We start from the raw sequence: 17,935 nt of genomic DNA on the forward strand, positions 1-17,935 counted from the left end.
CATTAGCATTAGCATTCCTCTGACCCTGAATTGCCTGTGGCCCTCAGGTACTTTTAGTGACCAGCTGACGTTGGTGATGTATCTGCCCTCCACTGCAACGCTCCAGTAAAACGCCGGTTCATAGTAGTGTACAGTCATTGCACGGTACGCAGGAGGTGCTTCTACGAGTGCCTACTCTAACTTTTGCGAGCGACGCACAGTGTGAGATTGCTTGACTGATCCCCCATGATCGTCAATGAAATTCCCGACTCGGCCCAATTGGCCGGCCCTACTCTATCTTCCCATCCGTTCCATGGCATGCCATGCAGCTTCTGGGACAAGTGCCTCCTGTGTGGTTCATTGCGGTTCAGATGCGTTGCGTATGGCTTTCCCGTTGATTGTTCCCGAAGCTCTATCAAAACAACGTTACAGCGCCTGTTTTGGCTGTTTTTGAGTTTTAGCTAACAAGCTACTCGCGATCCCATTAAATGACCAGCCGCACGGGAAATAACTTACCTTATTGATACGGTACTTGGCCTAACAGATCCGTTGGGGAGAAGAGATGGCAGCTTAGAAAATAACCCCTGGTAAGATTTTTCTCCTCCTACCATGGATCTCTCTCTTTTTTTTTCTCCTTTCTTTTTCTTTTTGAGGCTTGGGCTGGAGCGCTCTTGTTTGGTCCTAGGTTTGTCTTGGCTTTGGCTTACCGGTATCTCGATACTAACTAAGGTAGGTTCCTTAAAACTGGCTTTTCTCCGGGTCTTCACCGGATCCGCCACCCGTTGATATCTCGGTCTATTCTTCAGGGATTGCATTTAACCGGCCAAAATATACTGGGTCTTGCAGGCTTCCGCAGACTTTTTCGGAATGGGTTTACCCTGCTGTTTTTTTTTTTGTTTTTTTTTTTATCCTTCCTGGTCTTCTGTTTATACTCCATATGTAATATTATCTTCATGAACACTCCGTCAAATAACCAAGCAATGAGACAGCCTGGGTCGGAGGGAATTGTATCGCCTCCATATAGCCTACTCGGTACGTGTCTAAGTGCCGGCCACGGGGGACGGAAGTCCAGTAACTTAACTTTCAGATCGGCGGCCAGAACTTTCAACGAGCTGGATAGTGAGATACATACCATATAACTATCTTGAATACGCTACACGGTGATGACGACAATGATGGGCCAGCTTAGCTAATATATCTACATCTCGAACCTGATATCGAAGTCCTCTTCATTGGTTTTCCCTAGTATGATGCTGAGTTATCTTCAAAGCTCATGCAAACTTCATATTTTGCCAACGTACCCGAAACAGCCTTCTGCTGGCTTGTCATTGACAACTTCGTGTGAGATACACCAAGAGAGGAGATAACGTATCGAATATGCCAGGCCCATAGATACGACTCACGAGACCTAGAATGATTTTACGAATTCGTGGAGAACACTACCCCTGTGGACTACAATTACCTCACCTCACCTCACTTGATCCCCAGATGGCAGAACGAGCAATGGCACCGAAAAGCTTGGACCATGAACATATATCTGCCCCCGGAATTGCGTGGATCCATTTGTATGTAACAGAGTCAAGCCGAGGACCCTCTCTCCGGCCGAGAGCTGCATATGTACTTAGCACAGTAGCTTACAAAAGGCCAAGTGAAGTGAGTTCTATAGAAGAGCTCGAGACCGAACGGGCGAGTGCTTTTGCCGTGCGAATCGCGTGGTCTGAGGGGTTCGCTTGATACAGGTGGCTCGAAGCTCTCTTAGCAGCATTCATTGTCCATATACAAGCCTTTATAGTGATGAAAGAGCTTTACTTATCCGACTTGAAATAGAATATCTTCACAATGTTGCAATGTAGTGTATTTGTGTGTCTCGAGCAACCTGGTTCAGGGGATGTGTGATTCATTTCTCCACGTCACGAGAGACTTCTGGTCAAGTCAGTTGAAAGCCGTTGGGCTATTGTCGTGAGTGAGCTTTTAAGTGCCAATACAAAGCATACAAACGGCATTTACTATCATATATATCTTATCAGTGATGTTATCAGCACGGTTGATATCACTTACAAGACGTCAAAATCCTAGATTTGAATTTCAGCAATCTCTCGAGTGATGGAGAGTTAGATAATTATAGTTGTCTGAATACGGTTGTGGATGCGAGGACCAGCTGAACGGACCCGAGACACACAAACCCAGGTATGTTGGGTTTGAGAAGGGGGGGGGTATCCCTATTAGTCGCGGCCTTACTGCGGTGGTTCTGGGCAGAAGGACTGGCCCCATCCGTTACAAGCTCGATATCCTGTGTCTCGTTGACGCCGATCTTGAGAATCAACTTGGGCCTGGTTGGCTAGTGAGTCTGTAGAGAAGCAAGACATTGCTCTGAGCACAGGGGATCAGTAGCCTATGCTGTAGTAAAATGACTCGGAGTAGAGTTATATAGCTAGAGCCTACGGCAGTTCGTGGAATAGATACAGACGTCAATATGGTAGACGAGCCTTGTTTTTTGGGACAACGCCGCATTGGCATGAGAATCCTGTAACGTTTCCTCTACTGGACCGGCATCTCAGTAAGCTTCTCTTGTGATATGTATAACTTTGGGTTGACTCGGGATTCTGTTTCAGATAAAAAAAAGATAAATATTCCAATGCAAGGTACGCAATGTGCACAAACAACTTAGAGCCAAGGGATACCAGCTTGAGATCACCTGTATCATTCACAAAGGCACTTGCTTAGAATATCTGCTAGAGATCAGCAGCACATGTTAATAGAGCTTGATTCTAATAAGACTGTACAGTAGATGCTGTTATATTCATGACTCTAATCACTCTGGTCTCAATTCTGTCACGCAATCGGCCGATAGGGAATGGCTTTCGTCCCGATATACCGATAAAGTCCAGCCCAGCCTAGCAACCTAGTGCTAATAACCTACCTAACCTATAAAGGGACTAAGTCAAAACAAGACCAGGGAGGCCTACCTATGTAGAAGGGAGCAGCCCGGAGAGTCAGCACTGCCTCAGTCAGTACACGTTAACGTCCTAACCTACAGACTAGATCACTCGATGGCCTGTTGTAGACGGTATCTTGAGTTGGGAGTCGAAGACACAAGACTGACTTTGGATAAGGCTGGGTAAAAGGCAATATGTATTTTTTATCTTTTACTTGTCTTTTGCTGCCCCAGCTCTGAGACGCTAGAGACCACTCCCAGGGTCAAGGTGATGCATCGAAGGAACTCTCTGCTTCCTTGGCTAGCACCCTAACTGGTAAGGTTACTGATGAGTTTAAGGTGCGGTACCTATCTTTGGGTACTATGTAAGGCAAGTACCTACGGAGTATGTGCCCAGGGGATGGATACGCTTCTCTGCGTGTTCTATCTTGCTTCCATTTCCAATAAACAGGTCTTATTGAGCACTTCACTGAAATGATTGGATCGTCTATTCTTGTCACTGAAACAGCTTCCCTTTCCGTGCAATCCGCCGCCATTACAGTATTGTACTACGGATATGGGCATACTAGATACGACTATCATTACCTACCTTAACCTACTAACTTACCTACCCAAATGTTGAATGGAGGTAGGTAGACGCGTCCACAGCATTTCCCCAAGTCCATTCCGTCCCATCCCGCGTTCAGTCCACTTCTTTCCCCTCAAACTTCTCCCCTCTAATAATGTAATAAACGCTCAAAAAAATAAAGGCTGACAACCATGTCATGTCATGTTCCATCTCATCTCGTGTTCAACCCAACCTAACCAATGTTCCGTCTTCTGTCAATGTCCTGAAACTGGCAACTCCCCCGCCACTACCTACCGCCACCGCCGTCTCCTCCCTTCTGACTCGTCGCCTACCCTCATCAGAGACGTTTAGAGTCAACTCATTTTGACATACCTTAGCTAGAACCCGATACTGTTCCGGCTGCATTGCGGAATGTGTCCGGTGCTCCTTCCCGTACCTCACTAAACCAATATACTATTCACCGAAATAACCTCGTCTCGGTCCGAGAAAGGGCGGGACCCTCGAAAAACGCAAAGGCCCAAGTCGCCGAGAAGACAGCAATAACCCAGCCGTTGCACAGAGAGAGGGAGGGAGAGAGGCAGCGCACACAGCGAGCCTACAGCCTACCTAGAACGAAGTCGAAACAAAGCCATCGGGCTAGGATCAAAAGTGCCTCCCAGATTTCGACCCCGTCTCCGCCTTCTCAATCCCCATCCCAATCCACGTTTCCATCTCCATCTCAATACTCTTCAGCAGCGTTCATCCAGGAGTTTAATATCGTTTTCTTCTTTGTTATCTTCTTGCTTCCCCCGGCACGAGCAAGTAGCCCTAAGCCATGACGACTGACCCGTTTTCGGGCTCTTCTCGGCCTGGAACCCCATCTGCATCTGCCGCTGTCGGTGAAGCCCCTATCGTCCCTTCTGTGGAGGCTCAGCACCTAGCCCGCTTCGAGTTCAGCGATGCTGGTACAAAGGTTCTGATGGTGGAGTGGTATCCCGATGCCGTTCCGGGCCCCGCTGCATCTGCCAATTCTCCTGCCGACACCCCCGGTGAACAATCCGCTCCGGCTGCCGATCGCATCTCCGCAACGGAGCCGGCTTCGGCCTCTCCTCCGGTGGACAGCATCAACAGAGCATGCTGGCAAGTGTCGTGGCCCGGGAAATCTACTAACCTCCCTGCTACTGATCTTGAGCCAGACTCTGGTGCAGGCACTGCTCCTGCGGCTTCATCTCGCCAACGGCGTCGCCGTGTGTTCTTCCTGCTCCCCGCTGATGCCACGGTCCCCCCGACCATCACTATCACGCCGCCTGGCTCACCTAGTCTGACCCTCAAACCACTTCCGGCCATCTTCCCACCAGGCCTTGCCGCTGATCCAGGCAACCGGGGAGTCCTGCACACACTATGGGCTCGCCAACGCCTGGCAGCCATAGATCGGGAGGTAGCCGACGAGCTTCGCAATAATGCTGAGGGAGTAGGTGTTGAGATGGCCCTCGCCGAGAGGCAATGGATTCTCGACACATTCATCAACACGCCGCAACTTCCCAGTGATTCCATCCCTCTTCCTGTAGCCACTCGTTCACCTACGGGTCGCTTGGGGGACAAGCTCAAAGGTCTCAAGCTGGCCACATCACCTGCTGATCTAACACCGAGCACGACAGGTATTCGAGATCCATCGCTCTCAGTCCCTGTGCACAAGCTGACTTCTCTCAAAAGCGAACACCTTTATGAGTCCCATTAGCCAATCTCATCCGTTTCAACCCAGAGGGCGTGATATCGCTGTGTCGTCCCATGAGGCCATGGCCAGCAACGCATCTAAAGGTCCCATATCGCTGAATGCTGCACTACATGGCGACGTGACAACAGCTGCCTCGGCCCCTGTGAGACCTTTACGGCGAGATGACGACGACGATCTGTTTGCTCTGCCCATGAGCCCACGTAGCCCAGATATGAAGAAGAGTCCTTTCAGCGCGCTATGACAGGAAGACGCTAGCTTTGTCTTTTTTTATTAATCATGGCGCCATTGAAGAGGATTAGCAGGTTTGTGCGACTTTCAAAGTCAGTAACATAGATACCCATATTGGATAAACGAGCGTTGGTGATAGTGAGCAGTATTCAATGGCATATCCGTCCCAGCTATATCGCATGTAACAGTTTGTCGTGTTACAAAATCGATGTCTAACCTCAAAGGGGACGAATCTGGGGTAATCGTCTACAAGGCTGAAGCAAATGTCCAGCATATGATTCTCGTCGTGATTCGTGAGTGTCGGTGATCTACACCAGTTAAGACCGGAGACCTGAAATTTCATTAAAACAGTGTTATGCATCAAACGCCCACGCCATGTAAACACCTAGAACTCTTCATCTCCATCCACCGACGCGTCCCTCGTCCCATCTCTCTTTCCTCTCTTGTCTCAAATAGTACTGGACTTTAGCCTCTCTATATTTACGCACCCAATCAGTAACCTCCCTCTCCGTCGCCGATACTCCTTCTCCCTCTCCGTCGAGGAAACTCTCCTCCATAGCCTCGCACACCGATGCCTGCTCCTGGACGCCCTGTCCTAACTGCTGGTATAACGCTGCTGGTGAGAAGGGCGCCAGCGCGTGATCCATGTCAGACTGTTTCTGGCGCCATTGCCGCTCGAGTGTGTGTGTTGAGAGAAGTCGTGCCTGTGTCGATGCGCGCTGATGGGATAGCCGAGCTTCCATGTCCGTGAGTTGGCCAGCTAGGTCGATGTTTTCGTTGAGGGCGGCGGATAGAGCTTGATGCGATACAAGCAGGGAAGGGTGGATGGATTCAGGCGAGTGCGTTAATGCGTTGAGGAGAGTTGGGTTACCAAGCAGTTCAGCCAGGTCTTGTTTTCTTACCACAGAATTCAGAAAGTGCACTCTTGCGGTCGGGGTATCACATACGACTTGTCCTGTAGAATCTGAGGGAGCCATTGCTCGCCTGGGTCGGGAATTGATGCTGGTGCGTTAGTTACAGTGTTGGAAGGTATGCGGCCTTCAGATGGTGGAGGTACGCCTGATGAGGTCGGCGTCGCAATGCGACTTGTCTCATGGCTGCCAGGCTTGGGGGGGAGAACAGGAGGAGTCGCGCCCTGCATATCAGCTGCGAAGCTTGCCATTGCAGTTGTCACTCCGCTGCGCTCTTTGCTATTGGGAAGTACCGTAGTAAGGAGTAGATGCGATGGTTACCTTAAGTAGGTAAGATATGTAAACTTTCATTCACGTTGAGTTGAATTTGGAAGATGCAGGTCTGAAGTGGGGGAGCTTCTGACAGATTGTGTCATAGGCCTAGCCCACCTCCCATAACGTTTCGGGAATTATCAATCTTGGAATAATCAGAACACTACGGAGTAAAGAAAATGGAATGCTGCAAGCCAAATACGTCGTCTAATCATCTGAGTTTCCTGTTCTCATTACCTTGATTAACTTATTGAGATCCAGAACGTTTCTTCATTGACTCAATTCCTATTATGTAGTGATTCCGACCAACACCCCTAATATTTTACAATTCATGCCCGTCTTCACCAACTGAGAATTGACAGATCCTTGCGTACTTGCTGGAGTCGACGCTCAGGTAACGAAATAACAACTCGACAATCAGTCAACAGATGCGAGGGATGGCAGAATGGAAGGAAACCTTTTATGGCCTGACAGACCACAGATCCCGGGACCAACCCATCTCTCGCAGCTTCTTGCTGCCAGTGCTCGCCGTTCTCTTTTCACCAGTGCTGATGGCCAATGCCTTGCTGCTGGCAGCAAAGACCTCCACCAGCTCCTTCATTCTTCCAGCTTCTAAGAATGCAACCGACAGATCCGAATCGCGCTCTGCAATGATGGAAGCAAGCTCCATACACTCCAAGAGGTTGTCTCGAGACAAGCCAGTTCCAGCAAAGTGCAGCGTGCCAACATATGCTAGAACTGTTTCGGGGAGATAAGCTTGACGGAGATCTCGTAGTTCTTGATCACCTTCTAATTTGTGTGTCAGCACTGAGATATGGCCTGATGAAAGGGGCTCACTTACCCTCAATGCCCACCAGGAGCCAGTTCTTGAGAAGAGGCTGCATGTTTTCTTTTGTGTTCTTGACTTCGTCACCAATAGCGTTCCAGAACTCCCGGCTTCTCTTTTGGTCCCTGTCTCTCGTTAATATCATGCTCCAGCGTTTTCTATTTCGGTCGGCGTACTCATTTTTAAGCTCGGCCAGCGACGCGACCGTCTCCAAGCTATCCAGGGCTCGCACTAGATTCTCCAATTCACGGAAATTTCGGGCATCTGAAAGTGCTTGTTGTGGTGTCACGTCCCGAATACCTCTCCGATCAAGTTGCCTCGCCCAAAACTCGGGAATGTCTTCGTATAACTCCATCTCGTCGGCATTTTCTTCCGTAGCTGCATGAAGGACCTCTGAGAATGGAACTCGCTTCATCAGCTGACGAGCAGCGCTGAGGTGCATATTGCCTACGGCGTTGTCAGTTTTCGAACATTACTTATAGCAAAACAACTCACGCAAAAAGAATTTGTAGATCTTAGTCCCCATAGACAACACGTTAGGCCATGTCTCTTGCACTAGTACCAGCCACTCTAGTGATCGGATGAGGTTCTCATGTGCCTGATCAACGAATCTTTCATCATCGCCAAAGAAATCGGGTCTCACAGGGCGACCGCTGCGTGAAGTAGGTGGGCCAGGCTCAATGATGCTAAATCCTTCCTTGGCAGGACATCCATGCTGCGCCGGACCCAAATTATCGAACAAAAGCCATGCCTGAGTCTTGACAAACTCCAGCACGTCGATGCCAGCTTTCCTAATAAGTCTCAACTGTAGTAAACGTCGGCTCGCCTCATTTTCGGGAATGAGGTTGTAGCTAAGCACCTCATATGACCGTGGGGGTTCCAAAATCGAACAGTAAAGAGGTATTAATTCATGAAACTCAGCAAGGCGAAGATAATTCGCGTACCCGGCAATGAGGTTCTGTTGGGAACGTCTCGTTTCAGGAGGAGAAAAGGCAGGGGCTAGAGAATCGCCCTTCAAGTTCAGCTTATCCAAGAGGTTGATGAGGACGTAGATATGCGCGACGATCCGCAGACCATAGTGCTGCGTAGACTGAAAGAACCTCTCCTTGTTTACCTCAAGCTTACTAGGCTCTGATCTGTACAGTGCTGACTCGTTGTGATTTGCGTCAGAAGAAATGATCAAGCCCTGCTGATAAAGATATTGACCAATTTCCTTGGAAATTAATGATGCCTGCAACGCTTTATTGGGTTCGTTCGCTTCGTCTTTGATCTGGGGGTTGGCTTCAAGAGCTCGAATTAGACGTATGTCAACTGTACTTGGCTCCCCGTGAAATTGAATAGCGTCAAATGAAGGAAAGGATTGTGTGAGGTTTGAAGCAACGTCGACTGGGCATTGTCCAAGTATGTAGTTGTCAAGCTGTGTGCGTAGCAATGCATTGTAGTTCGCGAAAAGAAAATCATCCCAGTTCAGGGCAACTTTCTCGACGCTCGGGATGTCTCCTGATAGGACACCATATACCGCACGCTCATAGTCATCACAGCCACCAGATCGAGACAAGCTGAAGCACATTTCGTCGCCAGAGAGCGAGTGATGCTGGTTTAGTATCGGTCACTTCCTGGCTGTCGTCGGCTGAAAGAAGTATCGCAGAGGTCGAGATAGCCCGCCACATTTCGGTTCGTTCTTGGCACCATTCACGGATAGTGTCCAAGCTTGATCCTCGGCGAAGATGTTCCCAGCAACCTAACCAAATGGCACGCTCAAAATACTCATCTTGCGGTTCAAGTTTTCGCCCCTGGCGAGTCGCAGCGTCTGGGTCCAGCTGTGTCACCAGAGGTGAGCCATCTGAGGTGTGAAATGAGGTCGCGATAGCTGGTGACTGGCGATCCAGTAGATGGGGCCAGGCTGTTACGCTCTTCCTAAGCTTGATTGAAGAGCGAGTGTGAAGCCAGCCGTGAGCGATGATATCTCCACGGTCGGCATTTTGCTGGAGTTCATGCGCAAGCTCGTTGATATCCGGTCCCGAAGAAGCATTGCTCTGGAGCCATTGTATGACTGCTTGTCGTTCGCGCGCCGATGAATCACTAGCAAGGAAACTCTTAAACAAGCCTCCTGAACCCACGGAGCTCTGATCGGCTCTGGAAGCGCTCTGCCCGTCATCAGAACTAGCATATCTCAGTGGAAGAAGCCTGCGCAATAGATCCCATGTCTGCGCTTCCCTCTCGAGACGTTTGACAAGCTCTGCTGAGGCAGGGTTGCTATTAGCAACATCATCGTCTACATCCATGTCGACATCGTCTTGACCGTTGCGCATCATACGCGGTCGAACCTGTGCTAGGCGTCGAAGGGCATTCTCGTAGTATTTTCTAGGTAGGCCTAGTATTCGTTCTCGTCGTTCTTCGTTTGAGAGAGGAGGGGAGAGACAGTCGTCGAGCGCGTTGGCGAACTCTTCGACCTCGGGCCCGGCTTCATAAGATAGAAATTTCTCTGCCTCGACAGGTGCCATTTCAGTGACTCAGGTTGGTCTGTCTTGGGGATTGTCAAGTCGAGTGTATGGTTTGGTACACAGCGCGAAGAAGCAACAACCCTTTTCGGCAGGTTTCGGCCGGCAGGTCAAACGTAAAGATCGATTAAAACCATAGGCATGCCCAAGATTGGAACGGGTATCTCGTCGCGTGTATCGCTTTTGTGAGTGTCAGGGAAGGATTATGCTAGTGAAGTTTGCCGAGGATGCTTGTGTAGGTAGGTTTGATACAAGTACTCAGAGGTAGAGAATCAAAGAATTGTTTTGGTTGCTACTGCACTGGCGCGTGGGTTGGAGCTCTAGGCGGTACGTACTTTCCTTTCGTTAGTGCTTCTCATTGGATAGTGAAATCATGCCTGTGTACTCCGTACCTCCGTAATAAACCTGCCTTTTGAGCAAGCTCGGACCTTTGCGCTAAAAGAAAACAGCCGCGATTGCACGCGCGCGTATTGTACAGTGTATTTTAGAGGATTGGTCGCACTCAGCACTGTTCTGGTTCAAGTACGTCTCCACCAAACAGCAAATTTAATTTTCTTTTCTTCTTCTCTATCATAATGTCATCGGCATTCGTATTAGAGTCTCGGAACAGGCCTTCAATGCTTGTTCAGGTCCATGAGGCCTCTTGCGTGCTCAACGATCGCCTAGAAGAGATTCGGCGCTCATCATTCAAGTTGCCAGCGTTTCCCAAACCGGCGGACACCCCAAGGACGAGCGTTACATATCATTTAGTTTCCTCCCGGAGTTGCTTCATCTTGAGCTTGAGAAGATTGGGCTTCGGGCAGCTCACAGTAGACGCATCTTCGCCGTAGCGTTCGTAAAATGCTTCACAGCATTCGTAAAGCCGCTTGATTGCAGTTTGGCACTTGGCCTCGTTGTAGCCATTGCTGGTAAGACAGTCTTGTTGTACTTGGGTCAGTATTTCGTCTTCATCTTGTATTCTCGTGTCTTAGGGGGAATACTTTGAATTGCACACTGCACATGTGTCAGATCCCAACGGTCACTCTAATATCATTGGCTTTGGAACTTACTGCACGTGCGTGACAAGCAGGCTTAGCCTTAACATCATCATCTTTCGGGGCCTGTGGTTATCCATTAGCTTCTCCCGAGCGTTTACTCTGTCGTGTATCGCGAGACAAACCATGGTCGGGTATAATAACTTGTAGCGTGGTGGTCTTGCGTATTAAAATATGACCAAGTAGATATTAAACAGATATATTAACTGTGATAATATAAATGTTTACGCAGATGTCTTGCCTTATGTGTGATAATGATAAATAGACATTATGCTATAAGAAAGGGATAAGATATATAAATGCAGATTAGCTATATAAAACTGATATTATGCTTTTAGCTACTTTATATATTTTAATACTTAAATATATAAAAGAAATATATTTTTTAATATTATTTTTTATAGCTTTATTAAATTACTAATTTTTTTTTAATTATTATTGGTTTTATTTAAAGCTATTAAGCCTTTAACTTTATAAATAAAAGCTTAAATAGTAAGGCCCTTATAGTAAGCTAGAATTATAAGAGTTAGTATTAATTAAGGTTTATTTACCTTAAGTAGTATAATTACTGCTTTAATTAAGTAATATAAATACTACTTCTTAATAGCTATATTAACTTTCTTCTTTTACCTTAGCTAAAAGATCTTTAATTAACTTTTATAATATATTAAGCCTAGTATACCTATTATAAAGTATATTCCTAGACTTATGTTAAGACCTGACTTTATATAAAGGTCTTATTATATAACTAAGGAATATATTATGATCCCGATGACTAATCAGGGCATATTATATACCAAAATAATGAGAAAATTCAGGGCTTTCGATTGGTGTGCTTACCTAAGCAAAATGTGGAGAATTGAGCAAGTTCCACATATTAAAGTTTTTCTATAAACTTTAATAATTTCTTACTAAGGAAATATCAGTAAGAAAGTCACGTGACTTAGGTCACGTGATGATTATATAATGAGGATTACGTATATCAGATTTTTACCCCTCAGTTGGATGATTCATGACACACCACGAGAAACCTTACTTTCCCATTTAAGCTTTATGAGCCTACTAAAGCCTAGCGCCTTCCAAATTGGGAAAAAAGTATATCTTATTTTTCTCCGAATTTTGGCGGTTTTTGTGATAGTCTTTTCATCATTATTGAAGCTACCCCGCTTTGGGAATCACAATGCCCGCTTTCTAGAGGTCTATATAAGACCCAGGATTTCCCACCTAGGGAACTCCTTCTTTCTTAGAGACTTATTAACTTTTCTATTACATAATATATATCATTAAATTCGGAAGAATTCGCTCTATTTAACAGACCCACTTTTATCTTATAAATCCTACCCTATGCCTTATTATTCAGCAGTTACAACCTTTTATCCACTTAATTCCTCCTCTTCTACCTTATCAGTCACTATAGTACATCCTACTACTTATAGTGAATTTATAGGCTATTTTATTCAAGCCTTAACAACTTATTAGTTATAATTACTAATATTAATTATAGCTATTAATATAATACTTATTATATAAAATAGCCTATAGTTATATAATTAAGCTTATTATATAACTTACTATAACTTTAATATAGCTATTAAGCCTATTATAAAAGTAGCTAATAAGAAAGAATATAAAAAGTTATATATAATAATGGCTACTATTAAAAAGAATTTTTTATTAAAGTATTAATTTAACTTTATTAAAATAGCTATTTTTAATTATAGCTTAATTAAGTTAATCTAATATATAAGCCTTTCTAGCTTAATTAATATAACTTAAGTTAATAATAAGCTATTAGTTTGTAAGGACTTAAAGAGATACTTAAAAAAAGGTTATTTTCTTTAATTAAATTAGATAGCTTTCTTTATTACCTTTATAGGCTTAAACTTAAATATATATAAAAAGTAGCTTTTTAATATAGCTAAAAGGGTTATTTTAATAAAAAGGGAGCTGCTTTTAAATTAATAAAGATAAAAGTAAGGTAATAGTAAAGTTTTATAAAGAAATAAAATTAACTTTATTTATATAAGTTAGTTAGTAAAAGTTAAATTAATTTAAAGTTAATAATAACTAGTTTTATTAATTAAATATATATACTTAAATATATAACTAATTATCTTTATATCTAAACTGTAAATAAAGTAAAATTAATAATAAAACAGTAGTTAAACTAGGGCTTACGATACTATAGCCTAAAAGTAACTTTATTAATTAAATTTATTAAGATTTTAGTCTAGCTAGAGATTTTATAATTAATACTTTTATAGCTATTATTAAAACATCTAGATTTTATTTATTAATTATTACCAAGTTAAGGCTATAAAAAAATTAATAGTAATTTAATAAAGAAAAAACTTAATATATTAAGGTTTTAATAACTACTTAATATAGTACCTTAAGTATAGGGTAAGAAGAGCAGAAGGGATTCGATCAACCTGCAGATAACCAATCAAAAACCGTAGTTCACCTCCCGGCCCCACTTACACTGTTGGAGTTGGCCTAGCTCTTTCTCCCACTTGACTTCAACTCAGTGCTGCTGAACGAAGCGCGAGAGGCAACTGACCTTAGTAGGTAAGTTTAAGGCTGATTGCCTTCTAATCTGTCTATCTTAGTAGGCTCATCACCCACCATAGTCTTTTACACCTCCCACCAACAACAGATCTGTTCAACCATTCCCCCCTCGCACACACATTCTCGCCGCCGCTCGTAGCTCGCCGCTCTACTCCGTATCTCTTGCCGGCCAAACGCGCATAACGCGATCATCACCCCCACTTGCCAAACTTGCCATCAACGACCATCGTGCTAAGGTAACACTATGATTATTGCGATATCTCGCCACACTTTCACTCCTGCACTTCACCTCGAGCCACGCGCTGACCCTGTTTCGTATTTAGAGCATAGCTTCCATCTAGACCAATTCAAAATGTCCAACGAGAACGAAAACGGGACTCCTGGTGAGCAGGCACCCGCCAACTCCGAGCACCTCAACATCAAGGTCACCGACAACAACAACGAGGTCTTCTTCAAGATCAAGCGTACCACAAAGCTGGAGAAGCTTATGGGCGCCTTTTGCGAGCGCCAGGGAAAGGCGACCAGCTCCGTGCGATTTCTTTTCGACGGCACGCGAGTCCAACCCACTGATACACCCGATGCGGTACGTTTTCCCTTTCCTATAGCAGGCACGGATGTTTGATACCCAGCTTCAAATTGTGCCCTACTGAAAACTCTCTGGAGAGATCACACATGCTGACAAGTTACATCCCGTAGCTCGAGATGCAGGATGGCGATACCCTCGAGGTCCACCAGGAGCAGGTCGGCGGATCTGCACAGTAATAGAGAGGGGGAACTCCGAGGAACAATGACCAGGAGGAAGATCTCAAAAGAGGTGAACACACAAGAATGATATTCTTGAACTGGATTTCGATTGAACCTGGTTGTACTTTTGGCTTTGCGTACATCAGACGAGAGGAAGACTGAAACAATAAGTCGACAAATGATTTACGACAGACAAAACACTACCCAACCAACACAATGTCCCACTATTTCCCGTTGTGACTCGTGTGATAAACTATGTGGTTTTCTCATATCTTCCTTCGCAGCAGTGGTACAAACGAGCTGCGTGGGTTGGCCTCATAGAGAATAAGCCCGTCCAATCTTGCTCTTTAAGATAACGTTTATCAAATAACAATGTGTCAGGATCACATAGACATGGGGGAGATAACTTGATGTATATGAAGTAGACGGAACCGAAGTTTGTGTTGGCCATTTAAAGTTGAAATCACTGACTCACAGTTCGCGCCGTGTCTATCCTGCCTTATGGCTAAGATGTTCCAATGAGCCAATCTGCATGATTAAGTCAAGCGCTGAGTGCGGCGCTCCCCTGGAAAGACTCGTGAAGACCAATCAGAAACACAAAACAAATCATATGCTGACGGGCAAACCTGAAAGGAAACAGACCAACCACGAAAGAAACGCATGCAAAAATGAAAACACGCACGCCGAAATCACACACATCATCATCATTACGCTTTGAGTTCCATAGCTCGGCATCCAGTACAGAGCACGATAGTGCCTTCGGGCACATGCTTAGTGAAGATTTGGCCATCGTCGAAACCGCCCTGACACTCGGCGCATCGGAAGCAATGCTCATGCCACTCTCCGCCTAGCGCTTGGATATACTGTCCGATGACAGCTGTACGGCATTTCCTGCACTTCGGAGCTCGTCGTTCGGTGCGCTTCGTCTGGCAGTTGATACACCACGCATAGCCATCCTTCTCGATATGTGTCATGCCGTGGTCGAATGGGTCACCACATTCGGCACAGAAGAAGTGTCCATAGTGCCAGTGAGCTCCAAGAGCTACTATGTGTTCACCGAGAATAGGGGTCTGGCAGTGCTTGCAACGCGGCGCAAACAGCTCATGCCAATCGAGGTGACAAAAGAATCGCAGGCGCTCATCTCCGTCTTCGGACATCGTTTTGCCCGGCTCCTCTTCGAGCATCTCGCCAGCCGCGCGACGTCTGATGCGATCAAGCCGCTCCTGACGAAGATGATCAGGCTCATGGCTAATTTCCATCGCCTGTAGGTTAGTACCACAAGTATAGCAGCTGAAACACTGCGGATGGAATCGTTCATTGCTTCCCGCCAGGGCCACAAAACGCCCTTCAATGGGCATGCCACACTCATGGCAAATCGTGACGGCTCGCCTATTGCTGCCAGGGGCTGGGGACCAATGGCCACGAGGCTTTTGAGCAGAACGGGGTGCTCCCCTAACATCGGGATCAGGTAGCGGACGGGAGGTTAAATTCCTTTTGTCGTCGGGGGCTATGATTGCCGGAATGCTGCCTCCCTTACCCGGAGCCTCATTGATAGCAATATCGGGGACGCTGATCGATGGTACCGAGCCTCTAGGGTTATGGGATGTCTCGTCTATGCAGATCGACGGGATTTTCGTTCCCGTTGGCGCCCTGGGCATCGGCGAACTTTCCTCCGCCACAACGATACTAGGTACCGCCATGGGTTTCTCCGGCTGGACGAAGGAGGAGGAGGACCTGCTGGGGGTTGCCGGAAGCGACCGGTCTGGGGTGGTATCAGTGGACTCGTCCGGGGCTTTCCAGTTGGCGTCGAAGCTTACAATGGGCCGTCCCGGACTGTCACTGACGGCTGTGGGTTCCGGGAGGTTTGGGCTGCGATCTTTCAAGCGCATGCTCGTGGCCGCGCGAATGTCCTGACTCCGAACTTCCATGCCGTTCTTTCTCTCTACCTTGTCATCGACAGAGACGGAGCCGTCGTTGGAGAGGTTTCTTGTATAGAGAGGATTGCGAGAGCGTGTGGGAGGATTGCGGTGTATTTCAACTCGCTCAAGGGGCTTGGCCTTTTCTTCTTTTTCCCGGGTTGGATCGAAGCGGACTCGGTTTGTGGCCGCCTGAGCTCGGTTGCCAAGCTTCTCGGGTGATGCACGACCAGAAAAGCTCATGTTATCAGAAGTTGAGACTTCAGGCTCTTCCCAAATCTGATCTCCAGAAAAGGGACGCCCTACTTCCCCGCTAATGTTTCTTTTCAGACTTCCCTGGCGTCTCTGCTCTGGAGCCTTGCCTGAACGACCAATACTGCCGTATGTCTTGTGTTTGTGATCTGGCTGTATGCTTGGCTGCCTCTGCTCTAACTCAGGTCGGCTTTCACGTTCGACGCCTTCACCATCCGAAGAACTGCCTGAGCATGATCGCGTACCACCGACACTAGCAGTACGAGCATGGGCGTAGCTATTCTTTCTGAGATGTGGCTTATAGCGGTAGGGCCCTTCGGGACGGGGAGAAGGCGTCCCATGCTGATGTTGCCAGACAAGCTCAGCAGCTTCATCGAGAGCAGCATTGTATAGACGAGTATCATCCTCAGGTGTCTCCTGAACAGGCGATTTTGTACGCTTCCTTATGTCCATCTCCTCCATTGCGTCGCGCAATGAGCTTGCCTCTTCCTTCTCCATCCATCTTTGACCTCGTTCCATGTATGTGGCTGAGGGAACAACGTCGGATGGCCTCAAAGGGTTTGTAGCTGAAGTTGGATAGTAATCTGGGCTTTTTCTGCTGATGGTAGAGTATCTAGAGGCAAGACTGCCACCAGCAACGCTAGGACTTTTCGAGTCCTTACGGTCGAGAATAGGTGGTGCGCTCTCGGCAGGAGAAGCAAGATCATGCGTGAATCGGCCCGTACTATGTCGGTGCAAACTCGAGCGGCTAGGAACTGGACGAGCACCGGCTGGTTGAGGTCTTGCACCTCCAGGCCTGGCGACTCGGTTTGACCGAAGACCTGCGAGGTAGGAGGCTATTCAGCAGAGGGAGAAATTAGCCAAGGACTTTGATCGCCATACTCAATTCCGTGTGTCATACCGAACTGCTCGTCTGTCATGTAAGAAGGTGACGGAGGAGTCACCTTGCGCTTCGGCTCCATCGTCCTTGCTGTGCCTGGCATCTTTGCCAGAAGATGAGGGAAGATATTTATGCGGTATGGAGGAAGAATATTGTGTCCGGTAGAGAAAGGGTTAAGGAGGTGGCCAAGACGGCAAATACGGAGGGTTTTTGTCAAGGTATAGAGAGTGATGAGGGATAAGGTAAGGCAGCTTTATTAAGGTAGTAGGTAGGTATGAAGTAGTTAGGTAGTGGTCGATAGTTTTAATGGTGGTCGCAAATCGAGCCGGCTGGGGTTGACCAGGCAACGCGATGTTGGACTACTGGTTTGGTTGCGTCAGAGCATCACCACCAGCAACAAAAGCCTCTGTCTAAGTACGAGACAGGAATACGAAAACTTATGATTTCGTTGATAATTGTTGTTAGAAGCTTTGCGAGGTGCAGGGAGTCAGTATATGGCAGTTCTTATAAATTTCCATGGTGGATAATAATCGTCCACCGCCATCTGCTAGGTTCTTATGATACAGT

At 46.7% G+C, this 17,935-nt stretch overlaps 7 protein-coding genes across 19 annotated transcripts; 3 read left to right on the plus strand and 4 right to left on the minus strand.

Annotated features, from left to right (window-relative positions):
• The first annotated feature begins 384 nt into the window (after window positions 1-384).
• FVEG_14844 (hypothetical protein) lies at window positions 385-2,166 on the plus strand. Of its 5 annotated transcripts, none has more exons than XM_018903860.1 (3): window positions 385-664; window positions 713-1,544; window positions 1,629-2,166. In XM_018903860.1, exons 2-3 carry the CDS (start codon window positions 1,393-1,395, stop codon window positions 1,711-1,713), a joined length of 237 nt encoding a protein of 78 aa, XP_018744346.1. In that variant the 5' UTR covers window positions 385-664; window positions 713-1,392; the 3' UTR covers window positions 1,714-2,166. The 5 variants fall into 5 exon arrangements, with proteins under 5 accessions (XP_018744346.1, XP_018744343.1, XP_018744344.1 ...); XM_018903857.1 differs by having other exon boundaries at window positions 713-1,011; window positions 1,067-2,166; XM_018903858.1 differs by having other exon boundaries at window positions 713-1,011; window positions 1,079-2,166.
• A 145-nt stretch (window positions 2,167-2,311) lies between these two features.
• FVEG_01457 (hypothetical protein) lies at window positions 2,312-5,758 on the plus strand. Of its 5 annotated transcripts, none has more exons than XM_018888433.1 (4): window positions 2,312-2,536; window positions 2,592-2,971; window positions 3,022-5,119; window positions 5,175-5,758. In XM_018888433.1, the coding sequence occupies exons 3-4, from the start codon at window positions 4,297-4,299 to the stop codon at window positions 5,435-5,437; spliced, it is 1,086 nt and encodes a 361-aa protein (XP_018744340.1). In that variant the 5' UTR covers window positions 2,312-2,536; window positions 2,592-2,971; window positions 3,022-4,296; the 3' UTR covers window positions 5,438-5,758. The 5 variants fall into 5 exon arrangements, with proteins under 5 accessions (XP_018744340.1, XP_018744341.1, XP_018744338.1 ...); XM_018888434.1 differs by having other exon boundaries at window positions 2,592-2,621; window positions 2,765-5,119; XM_018888431.1 differs by having other exon boundaries at window positions 2,312-2,971.
• Window positions 3,304-6,724, minus strand: FVEG_01456 (hypothetical protein). Of its 2 annotated transcripts, XM_018888429.1 has the most exons (3): window positions 6,372-6,724; window positions 3,855-6,321; window positions 3,304-3,810 (listed from the first exon to the last, which is right to left on the minus strand). In XM_018888429.1, exons 1-2 carry the CDS (start codon window positions 6,584-6,586, stop codon window positions 5,820-5,822), a joined length of 717 nt encoding a protein of 238 aa, XP_018744336.1. In that variant the 5' UTR covers window positions 6,587-6,724; the 3' UTR covers window positions 3,304-3,810; window positions 3,855-5,819. The 2 variants fall into 2 exon arrangements, with proteins under 2 accessions (XP_018744336.1, XP_018744335.1); XM_018888428.1 differs by having other exon boundaries at window positions 3,304-6,321.
• A 52-nt stretch (window positions 6,725-6,776) lies between these two features.
• On the minus strand, window positions 6,777-10,319 carry FVEG_01455 (hypothetical protein). Of its 2 annotated transcripts, XM_018888427.1 has the most exons (5): window positions 7,969-10,308; window positions 7,650-7,920; window positions 7,489-7,598; window positions 7,105-7,436; window positions 6,777-7,056 (listed from the first exon to the last, which is right to left on the minus strand). In XM_018888427.1, exons 1-4 carry the CDS (start codon window positions 9,041-9,043, stop codon window positions 7,108-7,110), a joined length of 1,785 nt encoding a protein of 594 aa, XP_018744334.1. In that variant the 5' UTR covers window positions 9,044-10,308; the 3' UTR covers window positions 6,777-7,056; window positions 7,105-7,107. The 2 variants fall into 2 exon arrangements, with proteins under 2 accessions (XP_018744334.1, XP_018744333.1); XM_018888426.1 differs by having other exon boundaries at window positions 6,777-7,436; window positions 7,969-10,319.
• A 76-nt stretch (window positions 10,320-10,395) lies between these two features.
• On the minus strand, window positions 10,396-11,276 carry FVEG_14843 (hypothetical protein). Its single transcript, XM_018903855.1, has 4 exons — window positions 11,134-11,276; window positions 11,024-11,074; window positions 10,955-10,967; window positions 10,396-10,892 (listed from the first exon to the last, which is right to left on the minus strand). The coding sequence occupies exons 1-4, from the start codon at window positions 11,134-11,136 to the stop codon at window positions 10,717-10,719; spliced, it is 243 nt and encodes an 80-aa protein (XP_018744332.1). The 5' UTR covers window positions 11,137-11,276; the 3' UTR covers window positions 10,396-10,716.
• A 2,254-nt stretch (window positions 11,277-13,530) lies between these two features.
• FVEG_01454 (hypothetical protein) lies at window positions 13,531-14,703 on the plus strand. Of its 3 annotated transcripts, XM_018888425.1 has the most exons (4): window positions 13,531-13,576; window positions 13,639-13,812; window positions 13,900-14,159; window positions 14,273-14,703. In XM_018888425.1, the coding sequence occupies exons 3-4, from the start codon at window positions 13,929-13,931 to the stop codon at window positions 14,336-14,338; spliced, it is 297 nt and encodes a 98-aa protein (XP_018744331.1). In that variant the 5' UTR covers window positions 13,531-13,576; window positions 13,639-13,812; window positions 13,900-13,928; the 3' UTR covers window positions 14,339-14,703. The 3 variants fall into 3 exon arrangements, with proteins under 3 accessions (XP_018744331.1, XP_018744330.1, XP_018744329.1); XM_018888424.1 differs by having other exon boundaries at window positions 13,532-13,812; XM_018888423.1 differs by lacking the exon at window positions 13,531-13,576 and having other exon boundaries at window positions 13,790-14,159.
• Window positions 14,704-15,901: 1,198 nt separating this feature from the next.
• On the minus strand, window positions 15,902-17,382 carry FVEG_01453 (hypothetical protein). The gene is made up of 2 exons (XM_018888422.1): window positions 16,138-17,382; window positions 15,902-16,082 (listed from the first exon to the last, which is right to left on the minus strand). The coding sequence occupies exons 1-2, from the start codon at window positions 17,005-17,007 to the stop codon at window positions 15,933-15,935; spliced, it is 1,020 nt and encodes a 339-aa protein (XP_018744328.1). The 5' UTR covers window positions 17,008-17,382; the 3' UTR covers window positions 15,902-15,932.
• Window positions 17,383-17,935: the final 553 nt, after the last annotated feature.

Source organism: Fusarium verticillioides, chromosome 1, assembly GCF_000149555.1.
Source record: "Fusarium verticillioides 7600 chromosome 1, whole genome shotgun sequence".
Classification (NCBI taxonomy): Eukaryota; Fungi; Ascomycota; class Sordariomycetes; order Hypocreales; family Nectriaceae; genus Fusarium; species Fusarium verticillioides.

Bases quoted from the DNA above. Each gene is read 5' to 3' on its own strand.
- FVEG_14844 (XM_018903856.1), top strand. From the start codon at position 1,393: ATGATTTTACGAATTCGTGGAGAACACTACCCCTGTGGACTACAATTA.
- FVEG_01457 (XM_018888430.1), top strand. From the start codon at position 4,297: ATGACGACTGACCCGTTTTCGGGCTCTTCTCGGCCTGGAACCCCATCT. The intron at 5,120-5,174 runs GTATTCGAGATC...TTCTCTCAAAAG, and splicing joins TCTAACACCGAGCACGACAG to CGAACACCTTTATGAGTCCC.
- FVEG_01456 (XM_018888429.1), bottom strand. From the start codon at position 6,586: ATGGCAAGCTTCGCAGCTGATATGCAGGGCGCGACTCCTCCTGTTCTC. The intron at 6,322-6,371 runs GTATGTGATACC...TTCTGTGGTAAG, and splicing joins CAGATTCTACAGGACAAGTC to AAAACAAGACCTGGCTGAAC.
- FVEG_01455 (XM_018888426.1), bottom strand. From the start codon at position 9,043: ATGTGCTTCAGCTTGTCTCGATCTGGTGGCTGTGATGACTATGAGCGT. The intron at 7,921-7,968 runs GTGAGTTGTTTT...ACAACGCCGTAG, and splicing joins GATCTACAAATTCTTTTTGC to GCAATATGCACCTCAGCGCT. The intron at 7,599-7,649 runs GTACGCCGACCG...AACGAGAGACAG, and splicing joins CTGGCCGAGCTTAAAAATGA to GGACCAAAAGAGAAGCCGGG.
- FVEG_01454 (XM_018888423.1), top strand. From the start codon at position 13,821: ATGATTATTGCGATATCTCGCCACACTTTCACTCCTGCACTTCACCTC. The intron at 14,160-14,272 runs GTACGTTTTCCC...TACATCCCGTAG, and splicing joins CCACTGATACACCCGATGCG to CTCGAGATGCAGGATGGCGA.
- FVEG_01453 (XM_018888422.1), bottom strand. From the start codon at position 17,007: ATGGAACGAGGTCAAAGATGGATGGAGAAGGAAGAGGCAAGCTCATTG. The intron at 16,083-16,137 runs GTAAGCTTCGAC...ATACCACCCCAG, and splicing joins ACAGTCCGGGACGGCCCATT to ACCGGTCGCTTCCGGCAACC.